The sequence below is a fragment of the Protopterus annectens genome, chromosome 9.part0 (genome assembly GCF_019279795.1).
Source record: "Protopterus annectens isolate FY-2018-M chromosome 9.part0, PAN1.0, whole genome shotgun sequence".
Lineage (NCBI taxonomy): Eukaryota > Metazoa > Chordata > Ceratodontiformes > Protopteridae > Protopterus > Protopterus annectens.
In genome coordinates this window covers 1472015306-1472040112 of record NC_056743.1, presented here as the reverse complement: position 1 = coordinate 1472040112, position 24807 = coordinate 1472015306, and the positions used below count along the sequence as shown (strand labels likewise).

Sequence of the window (24807 nt, the reverse complement as noted above, 5' to 3'; positions counted from 1 at the left end):
AAATTATACATTTTAAATAAAGAAGAAAATAGTGTGGACATTGACAGTTTTGAATAGAGATTAGGGTATCTGGGGGAGAGAGACAAGTAATATGAGACCGGAATTCTTGCAGTGGGGGTCCTTGCTCATTACCCTGTCTAGGTGTCCATTTGACCATGATTCAGCTCTGCCCTTAAAACAGCTTAGTATCTGTTATTAGTTTAATCATAGCATGATTGGATGAAGAAATGCTGAAGTGATATTTATGGATAGATAGTGGCTTGGAGATGAACACAATAAGCTTATAGTTTTAGGATTGACAAATAACAGTGAGTCTGATATCCAATCTTCAACAAAAGTGAAGTATTCCAGGGTGAGCTGTTGAATTTTATCTAGTCCGTTGTCCGAGAAGCCAAGGGTATAGTCATGTGCATGCTGTATAATGGAAGCATGTTTAGTTCCATTGTGAAGATCACTAGTAAAAATATTGAAAAATGAAGGACCAATAATTAAGCCTTGGGAGACTCTGACTGTTATTGAGAGAAAGTACAATATATTGTGTTTCCGTTTACCTGCCTGCACAGTTGATTATAAAGATGGGTAAGTAATGCAGTATTGAAATCAAGAATAATTAGGTGTATGTAGGAATTGGGGTAGGGTAGGAAACCATAGTTAGCCTGGGTAGTAGCAGGTGTGAATTGAGCAGGACTGACCTCAATGAACTGCAGGCATTGTGAAAAAGCAATTCTTAGGGTCTGCACACAATATTACATGTTTTCTGATGGTGTTAAAGACAAAAACAAATATGTAGTATAAGGGAGATGAAACTCAAGGGTGACAACTTGTACACCAGAATAATCCTTGAAGTGGTGTTTTTTGTTACTGACATTTGAAAAATATAAAAACTGTAATGCAACATAAATGTTTCTATGCATGTAAAACTAAAAAAGAAAGTCCCTGAATTAAGAAAATAAATATGCTGGCACTGAAATATTTTGTAAGTAGAATATCTCGCACATTAGTGATCATACATTAAATCAGCTACAGAGAACACAGTGTAAGTTTAGATTCATAATTGTTTTCTTGCCGAACAGTTTTAACATATTTAGAACACTTTAACGTACTTTGTGTCTTTCAGTGTTGTTATATTGTTGTCAAGCTTTGAAAGATGTGCTCTTAGGATCCAAATTGTAATTGCAAAGAGAACAATATTAATCTGCAAAGAAAAGTATAAGTTATTAAAATTTGCAAAGCCAGTCTTAATAATTCAAATTTCTGTTGCAATCACAGTCTACATAATCATGTAATATCAGATTTTAGGTTCATATCAGTCTATGGAGATTTAAGACATAAAAATATTAAACTGTTAGCATGCCTAAATAGAATCTATGGTTATCATCCACTCTTCAGAGTTACATTTTTTCAGTCCTAGCCTTCTACTAATATATTTTACCATGTTCTGCTACTCAGCTATCATGGGATTTGAAAAAGGGGAACTGCTGTGCACATCAAAGGCAAGCTCATATCAAAAGCTATGATGTTATAGAACAGTTGTTAATAATGACCACTTTCAGCCAAGAAACCTGTGTCATGAGCAGTAAGTTTCAGTATGCAAGAAATAACTTGTTGGAATATAATTATTCAAAGAGATGGAGATGACACTCACCTCCAGTCTTATGGAATTGAGTGCAGAAGAAGGGAAATATTACATGACATGCCAGTCATTGTTATGCCTTATTGCCTATGCAATAAATGGCTAAACAAATGGAGCACTCCAAAGCAGAGATGAAGCAGGAACCCACATTATTGATCATTTGTGAGATGCTAGTTTTAAATTAAGAGATAAATCAAGTAAAAGGAAAAGTATTAAAAATATTAAGAATACCAATGTGAGTAACATTTTAACAATGCAGATAGCTATTGACAAAACCATTGTGCTTTAAAACTCACATAAAACTTTGCCACAAATGAGGTCTCAGCAGCACTATATAGCATGATATAAAACTACCAGTTATAATCATTAAAATGCCATTAGGCACACAGACATGAACATTGCAAATTTTGCTTGATAACTGCAGTGGTGTTTTTTCTATAGTTGAAAAGAGTAGTTTGACATCTGATACTATAACATATCGACAGTTTTGGTGTACAAGAGATGTAGTGGTAAATGTGCATTAGTGACACTAGAGTGACAACCTCATAAAATACATGTTCTTTTCACAGTATAATCATTTTTGTACAGAAAATAGGCTACTACCATTACCCTCTGTAGTGCATATCAGGTCCCAAAATGGTAACAGCAGACATGTCCCATGTTCACTGTATAATTGCATCTGTGACACTCGCACATACACATGCAGTCACACAGACACAAACACAAACACACGCACTTACAAATGCACATACACACACACACACACACACCAGAATCCTGTCATGGGGACCAATAACCTTGTTCAATAAACAATTTCTTCAGATAGCCTTGCAACATTTTATAAGTTGAAGTAAACTTTAGTATTCCATAACAAAAGGAAATATGGGTAACTCATCCACTGTATTCAGCAAGAAACAGCACTGATAAAGTTTTTTAATGTTTAACAGAAATCTGTCTATGCCATGCACATATGATGTTCTTTAAACATATTCCAGTAAAGACTGTATATAATTTTGTTTGACCTTTAATTTGGGTATATGCAAGTCTGCTTTAAACAATAACATTAACAAAAATTCATTATGCATTTTTTCTGGTACCAGTCAGATAATTTGTCCATTTATACAAAACTATTTCTGTACTGCGGTGGTGGTGCTGCGGTAGCGCTGTCGCCTCACAGTAAGACGTTGTCCCGTTCGATTCTCAGCTAAAGCGCCTTCTGTCTGGAGACATGCATGAATGGGTGTACCTTCGTTGAAGGTTGTGTGTCAGGGCTGGCAACTCGGCACGTAAAAATCTACTGCCAATCATTAGCGGACCAGAGTTCCACTGTAGTGACCCCTAACCGGGAAAAGCCAAAAGACACAACAACAACAACATACAAAACTATTTCTATTGCAGAATTACAAACCAGCATGCATGTCTTTCCACCTGATAATGACAAATATCATCCTACTGCAAAAATGAACAACATAAATAATCCACACATAAGGATTTTCTGGATCTCTTAAGCTACAGAGTATCTGAACCTTGTTTTTTTTTCCTCCTTATTTCCTATTCAGTAACACTGAAGACATTTTAAAGCCTTATTCATAGTCTTCTATTTATAATGAGTCTGCACAGTCAACTTTGGGAGATAAACTGGTTCACAACTCTCACAACATATCTACCACACACTAGTGCATATCGTCAGCACACAAAAATGTTTTGGAGAAATACAGATAGTTTCTTTTCTATTGAAAAGCTAAGAACAGAAATCTCTTTCATACAACTGCAACTTACACATAAGTAAATAAACCAGTGCAGGCAAAAATGTTGAAAGTATGTAATAGTTTAATTCAGAACACATGGATACATGCCGTCACACAGTCAATAATTTAGTACAGCATGCCAGTAATAATTTGAACCTTAAGTTGCAAATGGCCCAGTGTCTGCCATTATTGCTAAATTTAAGGTATCATTGACTGCATTAAATTATTCTGTATTAAGGATCTGTCAAGGCAGTAACATATAAATATTTTGAATTTGAATGAAATTTTAGACCAAGACCACATCAGCTTGACCTGGTACTAAATCAAGTGATTGATCTGTTGAAGAGTATGGGCAATATGGCTAATATCCATATCAGACTCCACAAGCCCATTCACTGTAAATACCAGAAGAGAGCTCAGACAAAAATGTCCACAATGAATAAGGCCACTTACCTGAATGCCAGATGGATGGATGCATAAATAAATAAATATAATTAAATTAAATAAAATGAACAAACTATATTTTCAAAAGCAAGGGTACAAATAAACCTTAAAACACCCATTCTTAAGTATTTTATTTAAGCAATAGAAAAGGTCTTTACACTCTTTCAGGATAGAATACTTCTCAAAATAATGAAAATAATTAGACAACTCAAGGCAGGGAATTAATTCCTCACTTGGAAAATCACCTGAAGGTAGACCTTGAAACATGGAATGAGACAGCCCAATCAGGTCTAGCCTGTGGATGGCAGCATGTAGAGTGTAATCTGTGTAGACCTGGAAGCTGAGATTAGAAAAGGCTTGCTGCTTTTGATTGTGTACTGGACAGGGTATATGGACTGAACACTGTTATGAGAAATAAACTACAGTTATGTAAATTAAACTTGCCATCACAGTAGATGTTCAATATGATCACTTTTCAATCACTTTTCCAGTAGCCTTAGCAGCATGGGTTATATCCCGACAAGGATATAATAGCCTACCCACTTTCAAAGCTTCAGGGTACCTTCCATGGATCCAAACTGTCAAGTGGCTTGAGCTGAGCTGAATAAAAGACAAGTTTGAGCACAAAGCCTTTAGAGCTTTCATGTCAGCAGAGAAAGGGTGGCTGGGCTCCAAAACGACAAGGCTAAGAATAACAAAAAATAGAAGTCCACACCATGGAATAAAACCACTCCAAAAACAATGGAGATGAAGGGAGAGAGCAGCTACTGCAGCAGTGATCATTCAAACATCTACTGCTACAGTAAGTTCACCTTACACAACTGCACTATGTTCTTAATAATGATCACTGCTGTGGTAGTCTTTGCTATATGGATAGATTACCATAGATAACTACAGTATATTTGGGAGGTGAAAGGAGATGAGTCAAGCAGCCCCTGGAGAATGGTCTTAGCAAAGTGTATTCTAGACCTAGAAAAGGAATCCAGCTTATAGTGTTTGTAAAAGTATGTACAGAGGACCAAGTAGCAGCTTCAAGAAGACTTCTAGACTCCAATCCTTTTCAAAAAGCCATAGAAGAAGCCAAGGTCCTTGTAGAGTTGGCCTTGACCCTGCATGAAATAGATTTGTCATGGTAAGTATAACAAAAGGTAATAGACTTAGACAACCATTTGGAAATAGTCTGTTTTGACACCAGTTGTCCCTTCTTCTTATCTTCACAAGAAATAAACAACTGATCTGATGATCTGAAAAAATGTAGTTCTGTCAGTGTATTAAATGAATCATCTAGGAACATCCAAGGTATAGAGTATTCATTTTCCCTCATTTTTAGGATCAAGAAGAAAATGGAGAGATGGATAGTTTGACTTAAAGTAAAACTGTTGATTAATATACCAAATGATGACTTAAAGTAAACTCAGATACCATTTTAGGCAAAAAAGAAGCATTAGTTCTCAAATAAACCTTGCCCTTGTGGAAAATGAGGTAGGGTTGGCTCACATTAAGAACTTGCAACTCAGATACCCTGCTTGCACAGGTCAGAACAATCAACAAAACTGTTCTTTATGTTTAAAAAAATCATGTCAATCAAGTTGGCTGGTTCAAATGGAGCAAGTGTTAGTTTTTCTAACACAAAATTAAGATCCCAAGGAGAGGTCACCAGTTTATTTCTAGGCCTCTTATGCAAAACCCTTTTCAAGAACAGCTTGATATGCGACCCCCTTGAAAGTGGAAGATCCATGGACATACATGCTGAAATGGTGGATAAATGAACCTTAACAGAGGAATACTAAAGGCCATAGGATAGTAGCTTACACTAATATTCTAAAACTGGACAACAACTAGCCCTGAATGGGTCCTTGTTATGTTGTTGGCACCATCTAGAAAATCTTTTCCATTTGCTAATGTATAATTTTCTAGTAGCAGGCTTTCTTGCCTCCATTACTACCTGCTACACATCGTCAGAAAAGAGATGCCTAAAAGGAAATAAGATCCTATTGTCCAGGCAGTCAGCTGAAGATGACAGATGTCTGGGTGTATCAAACACCCTTGTTCTTCTGTGAGTAGATCCATTCTGTGAGGAAGCTTGTGGTAATTCCCTATGGCCATTTACAAAAGAAGGAGAACCATGGTTTCCTGGGCCAGAAGAGAGTAACCACAATGATATTGGAGGGTTCCTTCAGAATCCTCAGAAGTACCCTGGTATTACTGGAAAGGGTAAAAGGCATACAGCAACATTCCTGTTCAAAAAAAAAAAAAGAAAAGAAAAGGCATCTGTCTTCCAGGCCTGCTTGCATGGAGTCCTGAAATAGAAGGTTGCCAGTTGATTGTTCTGACAGGAGGCAAAGAGGTCTCCTTGAGGAATTCCTTACAGATGTATCAAATCTTGGAAGATCCCTGGATCTAGTTTCCATTCATAAGGGTCTGCTCAGGTCTTGCTCAGTTTCTCTGCCACACAATTTTCTCTGGCAGAATGTAGGATGCCTGTAGAGTGAGATAGTGCTGTGAAGCTATAACTCAAGCTAACTTGGCTAGTCTTCAAAAGGGCACAACCTGGTACCCCTTGCTTGTTGATGTACCATATCACTTTGGTATTGTCTGTAACCACTTGAAGAGGTCCTGGGAACCAAGGGTGATTCAGAGAATTGAGTGCCTTGTTCAGGGCAAGCATCTCATTTATATTTATGTGCTTGCATCTGTCTTTGATGTCCCACACCCCCTGCACTTTTATCCTTCCTGAAACTTCTCCCCAAGCAAAATCTGAAGCATCTGTGTTGACTGATGTCTTTGGAGAAGGGAGGGAGAAGGGGTGACCTTGATTTAAGGATATCTGTTGTCTCCACCAAGTGATTTCTCTTCCAACAAATGTCAGTACTGGGATCTGAAAAGATAAAGGGTATTGATGTTGGAGATGTCAGAGTCTACTGCATATTTCTCATGTGGAGTCATGCCATGGATATCATGAGAATCATAGTTGCCTTGAGACCCGCAATCCAGAGGTATTCCTTCACAGTGACTAAAGTCTGAGTGGAAAAACTTAGATGTAGATCTAAAGATCTATTTTTCCTGTGGGAGAAAAGCTCTTTGAACTGAGGTCTCATTTGACATTCCAGGAGCACAACCCTATGTGACGGAGTCAAGAAAGACTTTTAAATGTTCTCTTAGAATCCCAGCTTGTGCAAGAGATCTGTCACCCAAAAGAGTGATTCCTGACATTTTGAAAAAAGACTCTGCAAGACAAGCAAGTTGTCTAAATATGGAAAAATGTGGATACCCTGTAGCTTGCAATGAGCTATAATTGGAGCTAGACACTTTGCAAACACTCTTGGTGCAGTGGATAGTCCAAAGAGTATGGCAAAGAACTAATAATGTGATCCAGACACACAAAACCTTAAGAAACACCTGCATTCTGGATGAATAAGAGTGTAATGATAAGCATGGCTTAAGTCTAGTGTTACTAGGAAACTTCAAAGAGGAAAAAGTGGCAACAGGCTGTGAAGTGACATCATTTTGAATATGGGCACTACCATGAACAGATTCAAGAAAGAAAGAATTCATCTCCAAGCAGCTTCTTTCTTTGTGACCAGGAACATCCTTGAATAAAACCCCTTCCCAACCTGTGAAGGAGGAACTGGTTCTCTCACTCCTTGGGACAGTGTGTTATGAAGAACAGGAAGAAATAAAACAGTCTGATCTGCAGGATGTGGAATGACCCCCTGGCAAGGAGGAATTTCCTCCCACTACCATCTGTAACCCTGATGAATGATTTTCAGAACCCATTTGTCTAAAACTATCTGTTGCCAAAGAGAAAAATGGAGATTCAGACTTTCTGGATGAGAAGAAGGTCAGGGTGGGTCACAAGGTATCTTGAACAGTCATTCAGACTTGTTGGATTGTCCTTGGTATTGAGAGGTTAGAGATTTATTTTTGCAACCTCCTTGCCACTTCTTAAATATCTGTTTACCTTAAATCCACTGAGATGGTTTAGTCTGTATTTTTTTTGCTGAAATTGGATGAGGAGAAAGAAAATCCCTTGGGCAATTGGGAAAAGGAGGGCTGAAAGATCTTAGAGATTCCCTGGATCAGCTTGCCCTTTCATCACACTTTTTGATCACCTCTACAGCAGAGGGGCCAAACACTAAATCTCTATCCAAGGGAGAATTTCATATCTCATTTTTAACATCAGCTGGAAGGTTTTGAGAATGCAACCAAGCAAACCTCCATAAAACAGTGCCAGTGGCTATAGCCCTGGATAAAGTAGCAACAGAGTCATACACACAATGCAAACAATGAGTAGTGACTGGTGCAATATAAGAAACTAAGTTATTTAAAGAAAAATTTTCTTCACAAGAAGACACTGAAAATAAAATATTTCTCATACTTTCAGAATACTTTACCAAATGAGGCTGATAATTTAAAATTATGAAATTCAAAGTTGCAGATGCATACACTGGAATATATTTCTGTAACAATCCATAGTGTAATTTGAATGACTGAATAACCTCAGTGTTCTCACACTGACAACACTTGGACATGCTGGCAATAGTCTCAGAGAAAGTGATGAGAAGTCCCCATAGGGAGAATGAAAAAGTTCTCCCCTGAGTCTGAATCAGAAATCTGACGACAAAACCCTGAATCCATCCTGCATCTTCCTGTTTAGATTCAGGATCTTGAAACCTTCAGGAAAGGTGACATCCATCTTTCTTTTCCTAGAAAATTCTCTACAGGAAGGATCAGTAGCGTGAATCAAAACCTGAGCCAGTCCCAGTAAAGTATTCATATCCAAAGAAATTTGAGGAGAAATAGAAACATGCTTGGTTTTCTGTTTCTTTTGATGTGAAAAATGGGGCCAACCATGTTACTCATGGCAACCACTGCTTTCCCAGGGATGGGCACAACATTTTGATACAACATGGAAACCTTCCCTGATCCAACAAGAGTGGACCTCCCTTGCCTACTGAGGGGACTCCAACAAGTGCAGAGGATGAGGCTAATCTCCCACAGTCCATAGTGGGTGTAGGTGCTGTACTAGAGGGATCCAGGGTAAAGGATGAGTGGTCTGGGGTACAACAAATGGCCACAGCAGAGTCACCCACCTGCAGCTGAGGCAAATTGCTAGCCTTCTTTTGTGGCAGAGATTGTTTGCTTACCCTTTTCTTTTTGTGGCTGGAAGAAGGACAGATTGTGGGAGTGATAATCTGTTCTATGGTCAAACTAAAAGTGGTGCCTCAATCCTGGGGAAAAATAATGCAACAATGCCAGTAAAACTAGCAGTCCACAAAAGTTACTTTTGTTTGACAAAAAAAAAAACAGCAAAAAGCACTTTCAAACACTATGGCAGCACCACAACCTTAAAATAAGCATAATTTATCCACAGAAAAATGTATTAGTTAGATAGCACTACATTTATACTGACAGAAATGAGTGCTTTGTTTAAAAGTATGTTACAGTCTCAAGAGAATCCATTAAAACACAACTCTTTTAGCTTTAAAATAACTTTCTTGAAGAGGAAAGTAATAAAATATAAGTAAAAAAATAGGAAAATGTAAGTTTTTTCCCAAAAGGGTACATATCTGCCCAGCTAAGGAAGGCACAGGCCAACATCAATCTTCAAAAGCCTCAGAGGAGCATACTCTTTGGTGGCAGTAAAGCTCTGAAGGGCTTTGCTCCCGAACTTGTCTTTTATTCATCCCTACTCTAGCTGCTTGACCATTTGGGCCTGTGAAGTTGCCCTGAAGCGTTGGAAGCTGGATGGCTGTTATATCCTTTGCAGGATATAACCCATATAGCTAAGGCTACTGCAGCAGTGATCATTATGAAAAGCATGTAATGTGGTCTACGTGTTTGCTTTATTTGAATCTATGTTGCATTAAAAGGACAAGAGCTACATTCCCATTTTAGATTTTCATGGTAGTAGCAGGACTAATAGTAGTATTAGTAGTAGCAACAGCAGTACCAGTAGTAGTAGTGATAGTGATAGTGATAGTACTAGTATCAGTAGTAGTACTAGCAGCAGTAGCACCAGCTGCAGTAGTAGTAGCAGTAGTAATACTAGCAGTAGTGACACCAGTTGTAGTACCAGCAGTAGTAGTAATAGCAGTAGCAGTACCAGTACCAATAGTAGTAGCAGCAGTAGCACTAGAAGTGCCAGTAATAGAATTAATAGCAATACTAGTAGTAGTAGTACCAGTAGTAGTGGCAGTAGTAGTACCAGCAGTAGTAGTAGCAGTACTAGTAACACCAGTAGTAGTAGAACTGGCAGTAGTAGTAGCAGTAGTAGTACCAGCTGCAGTAGTAGTAGCAGTATTAGTACCAATACCAGTAGCAGTTGCAGCTGTAGCAGCAGTACTAGTACCAGTGATAGCAACAGCAGTACTAATAGTAGCAGTAACAGTAACAGTAGTAGTAGTACTAACAGCAGTAGCACCAGTAGTAGTACCAGTAATAGTACTACTAGTAAAAGTAGTACCAGTAGAAGTGTCGGCACTAGTACCAGTAGTAGTAGTAGTAATCACAGTATAAACTACTTATTTTTTCTCAAATCCCTCTTCCATGAAAAAAACAGAATTTAAAGTCCTCTCTGTTTCTTGATAATACAACCATTGAAGTCACTTTTCATAGCAAATTATTAGGGATGATGGTGGATGATAATATTCCATTGGACCTGTATATACAAAATTGCATAAGAAAACTCATCAATGCTTTATAGAGCCAAAGACTTTCCCACTGATGCAACTAAAACTACACCTGCCACTACTTATCTCCTCCCCACACTTAAGGTGAGTCCATCCTTATTAACCTTCAGGCATCACAAAAATAAAAACTTGAACAATGCTATAACAAGGTTGCTAAATTTGCAGCAAATACCCCTTTCAGAACCCACCACAGTATAGCACAAAAAAAAAGCTAAATTAGTTAGAAGTACCCCATCAACTAGCATATATACATCATCTTATCACCTATAAAATTATCCAGAATCCATCTGCTTGTCTGGCAATAAATAACATTCTACACAACTAGTCAGTCATTATTATCCAGTGATCAAAAACTCATGTCTGTTCACTAACCTATCAGATCTGTCAGGCATTGCCTGTACTTGTACCACGTTGCTAAGGCCGGGGACCACTTACCTCTATCCATCAGGTCAATACCCTCCCTCCCATCCTTCAAAACCATTTTGAAAGACATCCTAGCCAAATGCTGGCTGTGTTCTTGCTCAGCACCAGGGTAAACTATATCCCTAAATGTAAGCAAACACCTATTAATATGTTACATCACCTTACTCTCCCATCTTTACAAACTTCCTTACTTCTATGAATTTATCACCCCTGGCTTTCTCTATAAAAATATACCATAAGCCTACTTTTCTCTCACTTCATATTGCAATTCCTGTTTGTTCTGTACTACCTTACCTTTAATCTCTACATAAAATGGCTACATTTTATCTGAATATGAAATCGTCATATAACTTGTATCTCTTCTTAACCAATGTTTTCATATTATATCTAATTTGGTATAATTATTTAAATTGTATTTTTCTGTTTTTTTTTTATTTTGCATTTTTTAAGACTGTAAAATTATTATTCTTAAAATTCTCTCCAGCTCTCCTGTGAATATGGGCTCATACTCCATCAGACTTTGCTGGTAATCAAATGTTAATAAATAAAGTAGTACCAGTAATAGTACCAGTAGTAGTACCAGTATTATTAGCAGTAGCAGTACTAATAGCAGTAGAAGTAATAATAGCAGTAGTAGCATCAGTAGTAATAGTATTTCCAGTAGTAGCAGTATTAGTAGTTGTAGCAGTAGTAGTTTAGAGGAGATGAGTATTTTATAATGTTTATCTCTATTATTAATCAGTTTTTCATGGAACATTCACTTTTTGTATAGCTGTATGTTTAGCAGTCTTTTTTATCTGGTTATATTTATGAGATTTTTTACAGGTATCTTAGCTTGTATGATTATAAGATGTTATGAGTGATGTGAAAATGTACATTTCACTGACTGGATGTGAAATATTTTCTGAAAGGGCATATAAGGTGACTATTTTTATTAGTTTATATAAGGTTAATGATCATTAGGTGGGGGATGGTGGGTAGTACATTAGGCTTTACCTTTTGTAGGGCACTGTTTGGTTTTCTTGCACATCAGATTCTGTAAGCACACATGTAGAGTACACTGTGTTCTGTGGCAGAGTTAATTGTGGAGTAGTAGTGCCTAGGCAAGTAGCAATGATCAGTTATTTTTCTTCATGGTAAGTAGCATCGATCAGTTCTTTTTCTTTTTGCTATCTGTGCTCACAGCAGACATTGTGTGGCACTGGTAGTAACATTGTAGGTATGTGAAAGTGTTTTTTTTAGTGTGAAGTCTGTGTATAACTAGTATTCCCCACTAGACTACATTCAACTGAAATTAACTACAAATTTATTCTATGTAGCACAAGATGTTGCTAGTTATAGGAAGAATAACATTTCATACTTTGCTGCACTTTCATGTAATAGTACTACATTGCCTGATCTACCCATATACCTGATCTTTGCTGTTGTTGCAGTGGTCTAGTGTGTGATGACTCTTGTTGTTTTGTGCTGCACCTGTGCTATTCAGCAACTGTTCACCCATCTGTGCTGGCCAGATGGTGCCCCTCTTCCACAACCATCATGGTGAATGCTTCCTAAAAGCTGTACATTTCATTCTTTGGAGCTGTCATTTTCTCAATTGAAGGATTCTGGCTTCCATGGTTGTGTGTTTGCACATATTTCCTACACTGTAGGTTCCAGTATTTGTATTACTAGCTACTATTTTTTTTTAATACACATTCTTGCTGTACCTTCTCTGCTGTTAATAACTGAGGCTAAATATGTAGTTGTGACTTTAATTTACTGGCTTATAAAATGGTATGCTAAAATAAATTTTGTTTAAAAATGGTGTCATGCCAAAGAACCATATCTATCTAGTTGAATGTAAAATTATACTATACACATTTCAGTTTAGTCCTAATTCCTGTCACCTTATAAGATATATACTGGCTTTAAATACTATGTATCTGGTAGAGAGCTTGCCAACATATATTAATTTAAAGGCAATCCACTATTTTCATCAGGGTTCAACCTGTGGCAGAAAGGTACTACCCTGTGCTGTTGAGTCTTGATCAGAACGGGCTGTTGATATACTAATATGAAAAGGGAAAATACAGCAGGATATAAAAGAGCATCTTCTGGCACACCTTAGAAACGGAGGAAGCAGTTAAGCACAGCAAGATGTCCCTGTACTACTCTATGGAAGATGATGAACACTTGTGCAACTGCAAGTGTGGATCATGGTTCAAGATAGTGATATTATATACTGCTTTTGCTGTTTTCTTTGGGCTAACCTTCAAACTCTTACCTTTTATCAGTTTTTTCAGATATGTGTACAAAAATCTATTTAGGAAAAGTAACAGGCAAAAGGTTGGACTTCGCTTTAGTTGTGGATGAATCCTGTCTGGAAGTCCAGTTCTACAGACAACAGTGATGACGTTTGTCTCATATGCTGAATTCCCTTGTCGCCAAACTGCTTTCTTTTCTGTCATTTTTTCAGCCTTCTATTGTCTCTACCCTGCTGGCAATATGTAGACAGCCCTGTTACTCTCTTAGCCTCTTTTGCTTGTCTCTCCAAACTCACATTCTGCACCTTGCTCATACCTGTAGTGAGATTACTTATCTGTTTATAACATTACTGTTGTAATAGTGACTGAATATTGTCCCACTACTTTGTTTTTTTTTACTTGTAATTCATGTAGCTACTTATAATCTTTGTCGACAAAATGTATCCCTGTTAATTTCCATCTAATTGTACCCTGGGATAGGCCTGAAATTGGTCATTGTTTTATCAGTGCTTTATCCAAAAAAACAAAATTAAGTAAATACAATAAATAAATAGATGTTTACTAATTCATATATCATACATCATGGCTGCCTCCCTTACTACTATTAAAGTAAATGCTTGTTGAGGACCAGTTTAAAGTGAACTGGTGTTCTTAGCTATGAAACTAAAAGTGAGGCGTTAATAGCTACAAATTAATTTGCAGTACATTATGATCAAGTGGAGCTAGTAGAATAAGAATTACTGTCATGTTTTATTAACTACAATTCAGGGCTTAAGACACACTGACTGCCTGATACTGTGGTGACAGCACTTCCTGATAACAATATTACCTCAACTATCTGATACATTATTAATTGATTTATTGGCAGATATTGAATTAGATACAAAAGACTTAGCTGCAAATAAGATATCAATGACATTGACTGAAACTCAACTGAACATAAACTTGTTTCTCTGTAAAGACATGTCAGTTAATGATAACTAGTTAAACAGCTTCATCTAGAATTACATTTAAGTAAGTAAGAATGCATGGACAATATAAATGACATAGAATCTTGTCAACAAAGTGAGAATTTATTAGTAAGATAGGAGGTCATAATTTAAATAGTTTCACAGAGATCAAAATTTAGTATAAGATTGCAGTTTGACAGAAACAAGGCTGTAGTCTGACCTAAATAAAGAAAACATCATTCAGAGTCAGTACTTACAAGTGATTCCTGATATAATGCAGGAATGTTGTTCTTATAGTCCAATATGGGAAAAGTTAGATAAACAGTCTTATTACATAAGGTCCACATATGATAGACCTTGCCTTTATTAAATGGTGCCCAATCCTTTGTAGACACTTGACACTTTTGATAATGTAGCTTTGATGATATCAGACAACAGTCTCAAAAAAGGTGGGTTTTAATTTTTGTAGTCCCTAATTAATCATATATGGAGTCTATTCTTTGTCTCAGTGGCAATCTCTGTCAACTGATTGTTAGTGAAAAGCTTTAGATGCAAAGTCATGATCCCACAGGATGTGGACTTGGAGGGTTTCATGCAATAAACATATTTATTGTTATATTTTCAGCTCATGGAAAGGCTACAGTTACTTTGTGTCCATGATGATTTTAGTTGCACAGACACAGTTTAGAAAGTTGAGATGAATGGTGGACTATTTTCTAAAACAGGTACATACTTCCACATGATAATGCCTTGACAATTAAATTTTTATGTTGTGGCTAAAGGTAAACTTTGCTTATAGTGTTAGTTACATTACATTTACACCCTAATTATTTACCAATTAGCCATTCTGCATACTTGTATGCAATACCTCTCAAATGTCCAGAATTATGCAGAATATCCAGATTTCTGCCTCACGTTCGTGGTCCATTCCTTAATAGTGACAGACTTTTAAATTTCAGACTTTATGTTCTTCTGAAAATGTGTGTTAATACAAAAGTCATCATTTTAGCAACTTCTTAAGGTGATAAAAGCAATATTTAATATCTGTCACTGATTTTGGCCCTTTGTTTCCCCCATTATTTTGACTTTGTTCAGAATTCTTGAGAAAACAGTTGAGAGGTTGGTTGTATGGATTGTAAATTCCTGCAGGTATTTGACAAATTGTGATCTTTTATTGTCAGCATAAGCAAGAAGCTCATGACCAGCCTATTTTGTTTTTATGTAACTTATAAGAAGTTTGCCCTACTAATTTATATGAGATTTATTATATCACATGAAAATCTTACATGCTGTCTAAAGAAACATATTCACACAGTTTATCAAGCCTTAAATCATATAAATAATATCAGGTGAAATATATACCAGCAACTCAGACTAAAAACGTAAGAATTAGTTTTATTTTGACAACACATAGGGTGGTATTCATAGTCATTATGCAGACAATTTATGGTTCTTTGCGCTGTCCACAAATGAGCATAGCTTTGCTGCGCTTCATAGAGGTCACTTATGATGGCAGTGAATAAGATTAAGCAAATTAAGTCATAATGAGATGTAGAAACTGTAAATCCACAGCCGGGAAGCAAAGCTGGTAGAAAAATAAATCCTTTATTTGGAAACCACACAAATGTGAGACAAGCGCTTTCGCTCGGTTGATACCGAGCTTTATCAAGTTAACCATGTGGAAAAAGTGAACCTACATAAATAGGTGCCATAAACCCACGTGTTAATTAACATAATTAGCTCGATTACCTTCCCAAGCTTAAACCTTGTTGTTCAAATGATAACAGAGTTACATATCCTAAAAAATGTTTAAAATGTGAGAAATATGCCTGTTTGCAAAAAGGCTGTTAACAAATATATATGTAAATATACAAAATAAAACATTCAGATGTGTGTAAATGCATCTGCAAAGATGACTATAAAGAAACAGATAACATGTTAAAAGGCTGCTTTCTCATCATAATTGATAAAACAAATAAAATATTAAAAATATTTCAACCTTGAATCTTTCAAAATATTAAATTATTCAAAAATGTTATAGCTGATGTAACAAATATATAAAGAATAGTACAAAATATGTGTGTATATGTATGTATGTAAATAATTAATAACCAAAAACTTATAAAAATAATAATGATAATAAACATTAAAAACCACAAATTGGTAAAAATTGCCTAAGGGTTAATACATATGATCTATTATAGATCAACCAGAATGGTACTATAATCGCGCCATTCTCAGCTTGAGGACACTACTGATGTTTATGTTGTCATTAAGACCCGGTGGTTTACTGGCATCAAGTCTCAGTTGCCATAGGAGTTCCCTATATTCTAAGGTGGTCTCCCAGTCTCCCCCTCTAACATCTGGTGTCACTTGTTCGAGCACAATAAACTTAAGCTCCATGTTAGGGCACAGAAGAAAATGCTTAAAAAAGCATTAGTTTCTTTTTCTTTAGAAATGTCGTAAAGATGTTCATAGATTCTTCTTCTTAGGGGTCTTTCAGTTTTTCCTACATAAAAACTTAAACAGGATGTGCACACCCCTAAGTAAACTACCCCTTTAGTGGTACAGTTGGAGTAACAGCTGGAATTAAAGAGAAATTTTCTTGAAGGGATGTAAATGGTCAAATCATTAATTATGGCACTACACTGGTTGCAGGCCCCACATTTGAAAGTGCCCCACCTAAAAGTGCCTGTTGTGGTTTTTGAAACCTTCTTCCTTTCAAATAATTCCTTAAGATTTACATCTCTCTTCCTTACAAATTTAGGATCAGGATTTATCCAATTGTTAAACTCCTTATGCAGAGTAAGAACTGGCCAGTGCTTCTGTACCACATTCTCAAGGTCCGAAGAACCAAGTGAATGTGTGTGGATGAAACAACAATGTTGGTCCATTCCATCATCTTTGATACCTACTGTAGATGGTGGACACCCACTACCTAAAAGGGGGGGGTATCTAGAATCCCGGTTCGCTATAACATCTTGTGCCAGATCAGTCACTAGTGCAGTGGGATAGCCTCTCTCAAAAAACAAGGACTTCAAAAATTCAGTCTCATCCAAAAAATCTGAATGGGTACTACACTTCCTAGAGGCCCTGATGAATTGTCCCTTAATGATGCCTTTCTTTTGGTAAAAAAAATGTCCACTCTCAAAATGTAGATACGAGTTTGAAAAAGTGGATTTCCTAAACAACTTAGATTGAAACACATGGTTGACATAATCCTTATAAAGGGTTACATCTAAATAATCTAACTCACTTTCACTGACATTGTGAGGGAAAGATAAAAAAGGAGTAGTGGAGCCAAGATAGTTGAAAAAATCAAAGAATTGGTCCAGTGTCCCCTTTCATAAAATACAAATATCATCCAAATATCTCTTATAATGTATAATATGGTGAACCCACGTGGTTGAAAAAATGAACTTCTGTTCCCATCTGTACAGCACCAAATTCGCATAAAGTGAAGCACAGGGGGCCCCCATGGCTACCCCCTTTTTTTGTCTGTAAAGTTCACCGTTAAAGTAAATGAAATTGTTTTCTAACACAATTTCCATAAACTCAGTTAACAGATTGGTGACCCTGTTCCCTAGATGTGCTTCTGCTGCTAGTACCTCATTAAACCATTCTAAACCAGTGGAATGAAGGATGCTGGGGAACAATTCCACAATATCTATGGTAATCATTAATGTTTCAGATTGAAAGAAGGATGGTTGAATGCCTTTGAGAAAGTCCCAGGAGTCTTTACAAATATAGCTCAAAGAAGAAACAAACTTTTTAGTTACATGGTCAATAAATTTGCTTAATGGTTCTGTAATACTATCCGCTCCAGAAACAATGGGTCTAAATTTCAGTGGTTCGAGATCTTTGTGTATCTTTGGAATTCTAAAAATTACTGGAATTCTTGGTTTGTTAACATGTAGGTAGTTAAATAATTTCTCGTTAATTGCACCCTGTAGTAAATGGTCAGTTAAAAAAACTTGACTTTAGACATAGCTAAATTGACTTCATTTCTGGAGACTATCTCATATTGCTCTGAATCCTGCAACATCCCAAAAAGATAGGCATCGTAATCAGAATTAAACATAAGGACCACTCCACCACCTTTGTCCGGTTTCATAACCCTGATATTTTCATCCTTAAGGTAGTTAGCTAACCGAACCTCTTCCACATTTAACTTAATAGCTGATGTACGTGTACCTTGAGAATGTAAAATCCTAAAGTCCTTTTCAACTAACTCCTCAAATACTCTAATGGAAGGGTGTAAAGGTGGATTAAATAAGCTGGCCCTAGAAAGTTCACTACTTTGATTTGGTTGACCTTTGAAATAATATGTGAGATTTAAATGCCTGACAAAAAGTTTCAAATCAGCTAAGGCATTAGCTAAATTGAAAGAACGCAGGGGAACAAAATGAAAACTATGGGTGAATAACCCAAATATGTGGTGGTTCACATTCATATCAGTATAATTGTAGATGGCAAAATTGCCTTTTTTAGTAATGGAATAATTGTCACGTGTCAAGTGAACCAAATCATCCGGCTTAGTTGTGTCAATTACAGCACTCACTGTTCCTATTTGTATCTGCTGTTCCATCCCTGTTGGTATTGCCTCGACCCCCTCCCCCCATCCTGTCGAGTGGTTGCTGAAAATCCTGGAAGGAATTTTTTCTTCCCTTTTCAGCTAACCTCTCATTCCTACGGAGGGGTTGAGTGGGGAAATTGGAATGGCTATCAAATGTACTACCTTGGTTGTTCGTTTCCGGGACCTGCTTGTTGTCCCTATGTGTCCTACCAGGGAGTGGATATGCTATACCCTCCCTATATTCAATTAAATCCCTTTCCAATTTGTGCATTTTGCAGTTAAGAATTTTAACACAAAACTGGTCTACTTCTTTAAAAACATTGTCATAATTAATTTTGACAGTCAAAATATTGCTATCATTAACCAAGGAATTGTTCAAAACATTAAGCTCCTTTAACAAAATATCGGCTTTCGCCTCATATTCAGTTACCATAACATCAAGCATGAGATGTAAATGAGATATGATCTAACTCAGCATATGCTAATGTAGCATTGTATTGCCTGTTTGTGATTCATAGTGGAATTTTCCTACTTTTCCATGACATCCACAGATATTCTATATGGACAAAGTCTTGTAAATCCGATCTACTTTGCAATCTGCAAAAATGCTGGCAACTGCTGCTTGACTTGCTATTTCTAGATGTGAGTTACTTGTCTTGGCTGAGCCAAACCTGATAGCACCTAGTAGTGCTTGCTGGCCAAGAAGATGGAGATATAGGCAGAGGAAAACTCACTATAATTTTGATAATCAGGAGATATTTGATAGGTTTAGAGTGGACAGGGACATTATAAGAGTCTTAGTGAGTATGTATAACCTCCAAAGTGGTACTGGAGGAATGCATGTACTTTCTATCCCTGTGGATACTAAGGTATGTATAGTCCTCACTATATTTTCCATGGCCGCCTTCCAGAAACAGACTGGGGACACATTGGGGATCTCACAGGCTTCTGCCTTCAGGATACTGAAGTAGTTCATGGATGTACTCTTTGCATGTGTCGCTCACTATGTTTATTTCCCAGTGTCACCTTAGGACTGAACCAGGACTGTGTGTGCCTTTTACAGAGTGGAAAGTTTCCTTGAGATACTCAGTGCAATAGATTGCAACTATATTGCAATTAGGGTCCCATCATGTCCATAGGGGGAACAGTATCACAACAGGAAGGGCTACCATTCCATCAAATGCCAGGTAGTGTGTGATGCATGGGGGCGCATCACCAATGTCTCTGCCCAGCATCCTGGCGGTACACATGATTCTCATATCTGGCACACTAGCTCACACTACCACCTCTTGATGCCCAGTGGTCATCATGTCGATAAGTTATTTTTTTTCTTTTTCTCATTGTTTTTAAGTAGTTATTTATAGTAAAATATATTGCTGAATAATAAATCACTTTTTCTTTATTTTCTCCACCCCCTTTCTCTCTCTATCTATCTATCTATCTATCTATCTATCTATCTATCTATCTATCTCTCTCTCTCTCTCTCTCTCTATCTTTTCTTATTTTTTAGGTGATATTGGATATCCACTGGAGCTTTGCCTCATGACACCAGTGAGAAATTCAAGTGGAGCTGCAGAAGAGACTTATAACACATATCTGTCCAGATTGTCATTGAGAAAGGTTTTGGACCCCTGAAGAGCCATTTCAGGTGCCTGGATGAGTCTGGGGGTGCCCTTCAGTATGACTCAGCTACTGCATTCAGGATGTTTACTGTATGCTGCACTCTGGACAACATGATCATGTGCAGGTCTGAAGTGACCCCATGCTGTCACTGCAGCTCCCAGTTCCAGCCTCACTGTTATTTATTTATTTATTTTTATTTATTTAAATTTGTTGACCGGGAGTGTCTGACTGGACGTAGGTCCATTTTCAGCAGTGGCCTGGGGAGAAAAGCTCAACAGTAAAATAAACAGACAGTAGTTACATTGGATTACATAGCGATTAACAATTTAACATAGCAATTACTTACAACATATTTACAGATGAAGAACATAGTACATCAGTAGACAACTAGAATCTTTATCTGTGAAGTACATAACATACATTAACAAATGTTACAATGAAACGTTCCTGCTGTATAATAAGTACTAGGCTTATGAGCATCTGAGCTTGCTATAATCAAGGTAGTTATTGGAGTGGAAAGAAAGGTAGTGGTTGGATGGGGTGGATGATATTAGAGTGGGAGTTGCAAGGGCATAGCCAGAATGTTTTTAGGTGCGCTTTTAGTAAAGTTTTGAAGTGGGTGCATGATGGTACGGAGGTAATTGTGGGTGGGAGTGAGTTCCATAATTTGGCTATGGCGCAAGAGAATAGTGCTTCACCATCAGAGTTATTGGCTTTAGTGATCTGCAAGTGATTTTTGTTGCTGGATCTTAGTGGTCTGGTGGTGCGACAGGGTTGGAGTAGATTCTGGAGGGATGGGACATTTAGTGGATGGTTTACTAGTTTGTGGGTGAGTGAGAGTTGATACCACTGAAGGAGGTGAGGGCGTTCAAGCCAGCCCAGTTCAGCAAGTGAGAGACAGTGGTGACTATGGTAGGATGCCCCTGTGGCGAATTTGGCAATTTTGTTGTAGCAGGTCTCTAGCCTGTTTAGATCACATTGCCTTAGGTTGGTATATATTGGAGAGGCATAAAGTAGGGTGGAGATAAGGTGGGAATTTGCTATTGAAATCTTTGCTGCTTTGGTGAGAAATTGCTTATTTCTGTATAACGCTCCTAGTTTTTGTGGACTTTTTATGGTCATGGATATGTGAATGTCAAATTTTAGTTTATTGTCTATTTCCACTCCTAGCAATTTGGTGTGTTCAGTTGGGTATATAGTGGTGTTGTCTTTTGCTGTGATGTTAAAGTGAGAGTTGTTTTGAGTATGTTTGGTGGGTTGGAAGATGAGTAGTTAAGTTTTGTTTGGGTTGAGTATTAATTGGGCATCGGATAACCATGTTTCAACAGAGGAAAAGGCTTCCTGTGTGACTTTTTGCAGTTTTGGTAGGGACTGGGCTGAGCAGATGATGGTCGAGTCATCTGCGTATTGTATGAATGTGCCATGTTTGGTGGCAGAGGCTAGATTATTGGTGTAAACAGAGAAGAGTAGGGGTCCAAGGATGGATCCTTGGGGAACCCCTATGGAGACAGGTAGTTGGGGAGATATGTCATTCTGCCATACAACGGATTGTTGGCGGTCAGACAGGTAACTCTGAAACCAGTTGGTGACTGATTGTGAGAAGGATAGGTTATTGAGGACAGAGATAAGTTGTTTGTGTGGGACCATGTCAAATGCTTTAGATAGGTCTAGGAAAGTAGCAGAGGAGAGATAGCCATTGTTTTTATGCTGAAAGATAGTGTTAGTAAAGGAGAGTAAGGCAGTGGTGGTGCTATGGTTTGGTCGGAAACCATGCTGAGTACTGGAAAGGAGGTTGTTAGTAAGGAGGTAGTCTGAGACCTGAGAGTGTATGCATCTCTCTAGTATTTTGGAGAGTGGAGAGAGAATAGCTATGGGGTGGTAATTGGTTAGTTCTGCGAAGGGTCCGCCTTTGTGGAGGGGAATTATATGTGATACTTTCCACAGTGTGGGAACGTAACTTTCTGACAGAGATTGGTTAATCAAGATGGATAATGGGTAGGCCAGAGCATCAGCTGTGATTTGTAGGTATTCACTTGGGAGGTTGTCTGCTGCTAATTTGGTGGGTTTAAGTTTAGTTAAGAGTTTTTTTATGTTGGAGGTAAGTACAGGAGAGAAAGAGAAGGCAGTGGGGAGATTACTAGTTGAAAGTGTGAGTTGGAGGGGAGGGGGGGTTGTGTTGTTTAGCTAGTGATAGTATGGTTTGGGTGAAGTGTGTGTTGAATGAGGTAGCAATATTTTCTGAGGAGTGAGGGATGTTAGGAGGAGGGGCACTGACTTTACCTGGGTGGAGGAGGGAGTTTATGGAGGACCAGAATTGTTTGGGGCTTTGTTGTGAGGAGTCTAGGGCAGACTAGTAGTATTGGAATTTGTCCTGTTTTATTAGCTTTTTGACTCTATTGCATAGTTCTAGGAATTTCTGTCTAGCTGAGGGGGTTTTGGTTTTGCGCCAGTGCTCCCAGGCTTTATCCCTGTTTTTTATTTCTGACTTAGTGGTTTTCTGTAGCCATGGGGAGGGTTGTGCTTTGGTTCTGGAAAATCTTATGGGGGCACGGTAATTAAGGATGCTCAGGAAGGTAGTATTAAAAAATTCAACTGTGTCATCTAGACTGAGGTACTTTAGAGGATGCCAGTTACATTCTTTGAGGGATGAGATGAATGTGAGTGGGTTAAAGTTTAGTTTTTTACATATTTGACGGTAGATGACAGGTTTAGCTTGATAGAGGTATTTTTTTGAGTAGGAATGTTGGGGAGTGATCACTGTGGCTATCTGATAAGCAGCCTGTTATATATGACTGGGGGCTCTTACTGACTAGTATCCAATCCATGGTAGTGTGCTTGCTGGAGTTTTTATTTATCCTGGTTGGTGACTGGACTAGTTGGGTGAAGCCATGAAGGTGTACATGATGGGTTGGATTGTTGCCAGAACAGGATTGCCAGTCAATATTGAAATCACCTAAGATGATAGTTTCTAGGGGGAGATGGTGAGTAGACCAGCTGAGGAGGTTTTCTAGTGGAGGGATGTTTTGGCCAGGTGGGAAGTAGCATCCAATTATGTTGATGGTTTTGTTTTGGTTAATTTTGAGGTTGGTATATATTATTTCTTCATTGCCTATTTGTGGAGCTGATGATTTTAAGATCTGGATGTTTAGATGCTGTTTAAATATTATAGCTACACCACCTCCTTTTTTGTTTAGCCGGTCTACTCTGTGACTAATGATGTCCAGCCAACAGCAGTAATAAGGGATCCGGGCAAATAAAGAGGCAGCATTTAGTCAAGAACTATGGATCATGACATTCAGATCAGTATTACTGTAAAAAAAACATAGAGTTTAATTGATGCATGCAGTGATATATGTGGGCTATGCTGTGTGATGCTTGGTCTGCTGTTACTGTTTATTTAACATTCTCTCTCATTTAAAATATTTTTTCAATTTCATAATAATCGCTCATATTATTGTTTGTAGAAGTTATGCCTGCATGCTCACTGACTCCTGTTCAAAAAGTTAAGAAATATCATATAATTAATGACCACCTTTTTAACTGTTTTGAAAAATAAATTCTGCTAACATAGTGAACATAAGTATACATGTAATGAATGTTCTCATTTGATACAATTAGTAAAAGCAGTTGTTTCAATAATTGATGACTTCATGCATTGCATTTGAATGAAAATGTTTCTTGCTGTTTTTTTATGTTTTGTAATTTATTATCAGATTAAAGTTATGTTATTTACTGAGGTGCTGCTCATCATGTTTTCTCAAATTGTAGGATTATTTTTTAATCTGTAATTTTCTCATTACTTCCATGAAAAATCGTGTTGTAATACCTTTCAGGTGTAGGTAGCTGCCAGCTGTAGAAATGTTAATGCACTGAGCTTTGGTGCTAATGACTGCAATGTCACATTATTTCATGCAGATTTTTTTGCACAGTTTGCTGAGTTTCCAAACAGTGCTATTACTAGGATGTAATACATATAGTTGCAAAGTGTCACAAACTCTCTCCTTTCTTGTCATATGTTATTTCCATTCTATTTAAACCATTCAACAGTTGTTATGAAGGTGAAATTGAAAGTGACAGAATTGTCAAAGTTAATTCACTGTAACAGTTCAAGTGATTCATAAATGTCTCCTAAGGTTAGGCTAGATTATAGCAGAAGTGATTTTGAAGAGGGGCTGTCTTGAGAGCTATATAGTGAGTTGGTTCGATGTAATGATGTAATTGATGCAGGTGACTGCAGACACTGATTTGACAGGACTTCATGAACATGATAGGGATGTCAAAGTAGAGGTTCTGGTCTATGAATATGAACACTGATGTGACCTGCATGACATCATTTGTGATTGGCCTCTCGGCCTAGTTACATTACTTTCTTGGGATGCACTTGTAGTCTTATGTGATCTGCCACAACATGTCTTGACAATACCCTGTCATCTTCCCCTTGCCAGAGTGATTCCTACTTGAGTCTAAGTCCT

At 37.5% G+C, this 24807-nt stretch overlaps 1 protein-coding gene across 1 annotated transcript in view; it reads right to left on the bottom strand.

The window, feature by feature from the left end:
- Positions 1-1084: 1084 nt before the first annotated feature.
- Positions 1085-24807, bottom strand: part of LOC122810710 (putative adhesion G protein-coupled receptor E4P) — a 378388-nt gene continuing 354665 nt past the window's right edge. The window contains exon 6 of the mRNA XM_044082275.1: positions 1085-1195. Coding sequence (XP_043938210.1) covers positions 1085-1195 — 111 coding nt within the window. The remainder of the gene's footprint in view (positions 1196-24807) is intronic.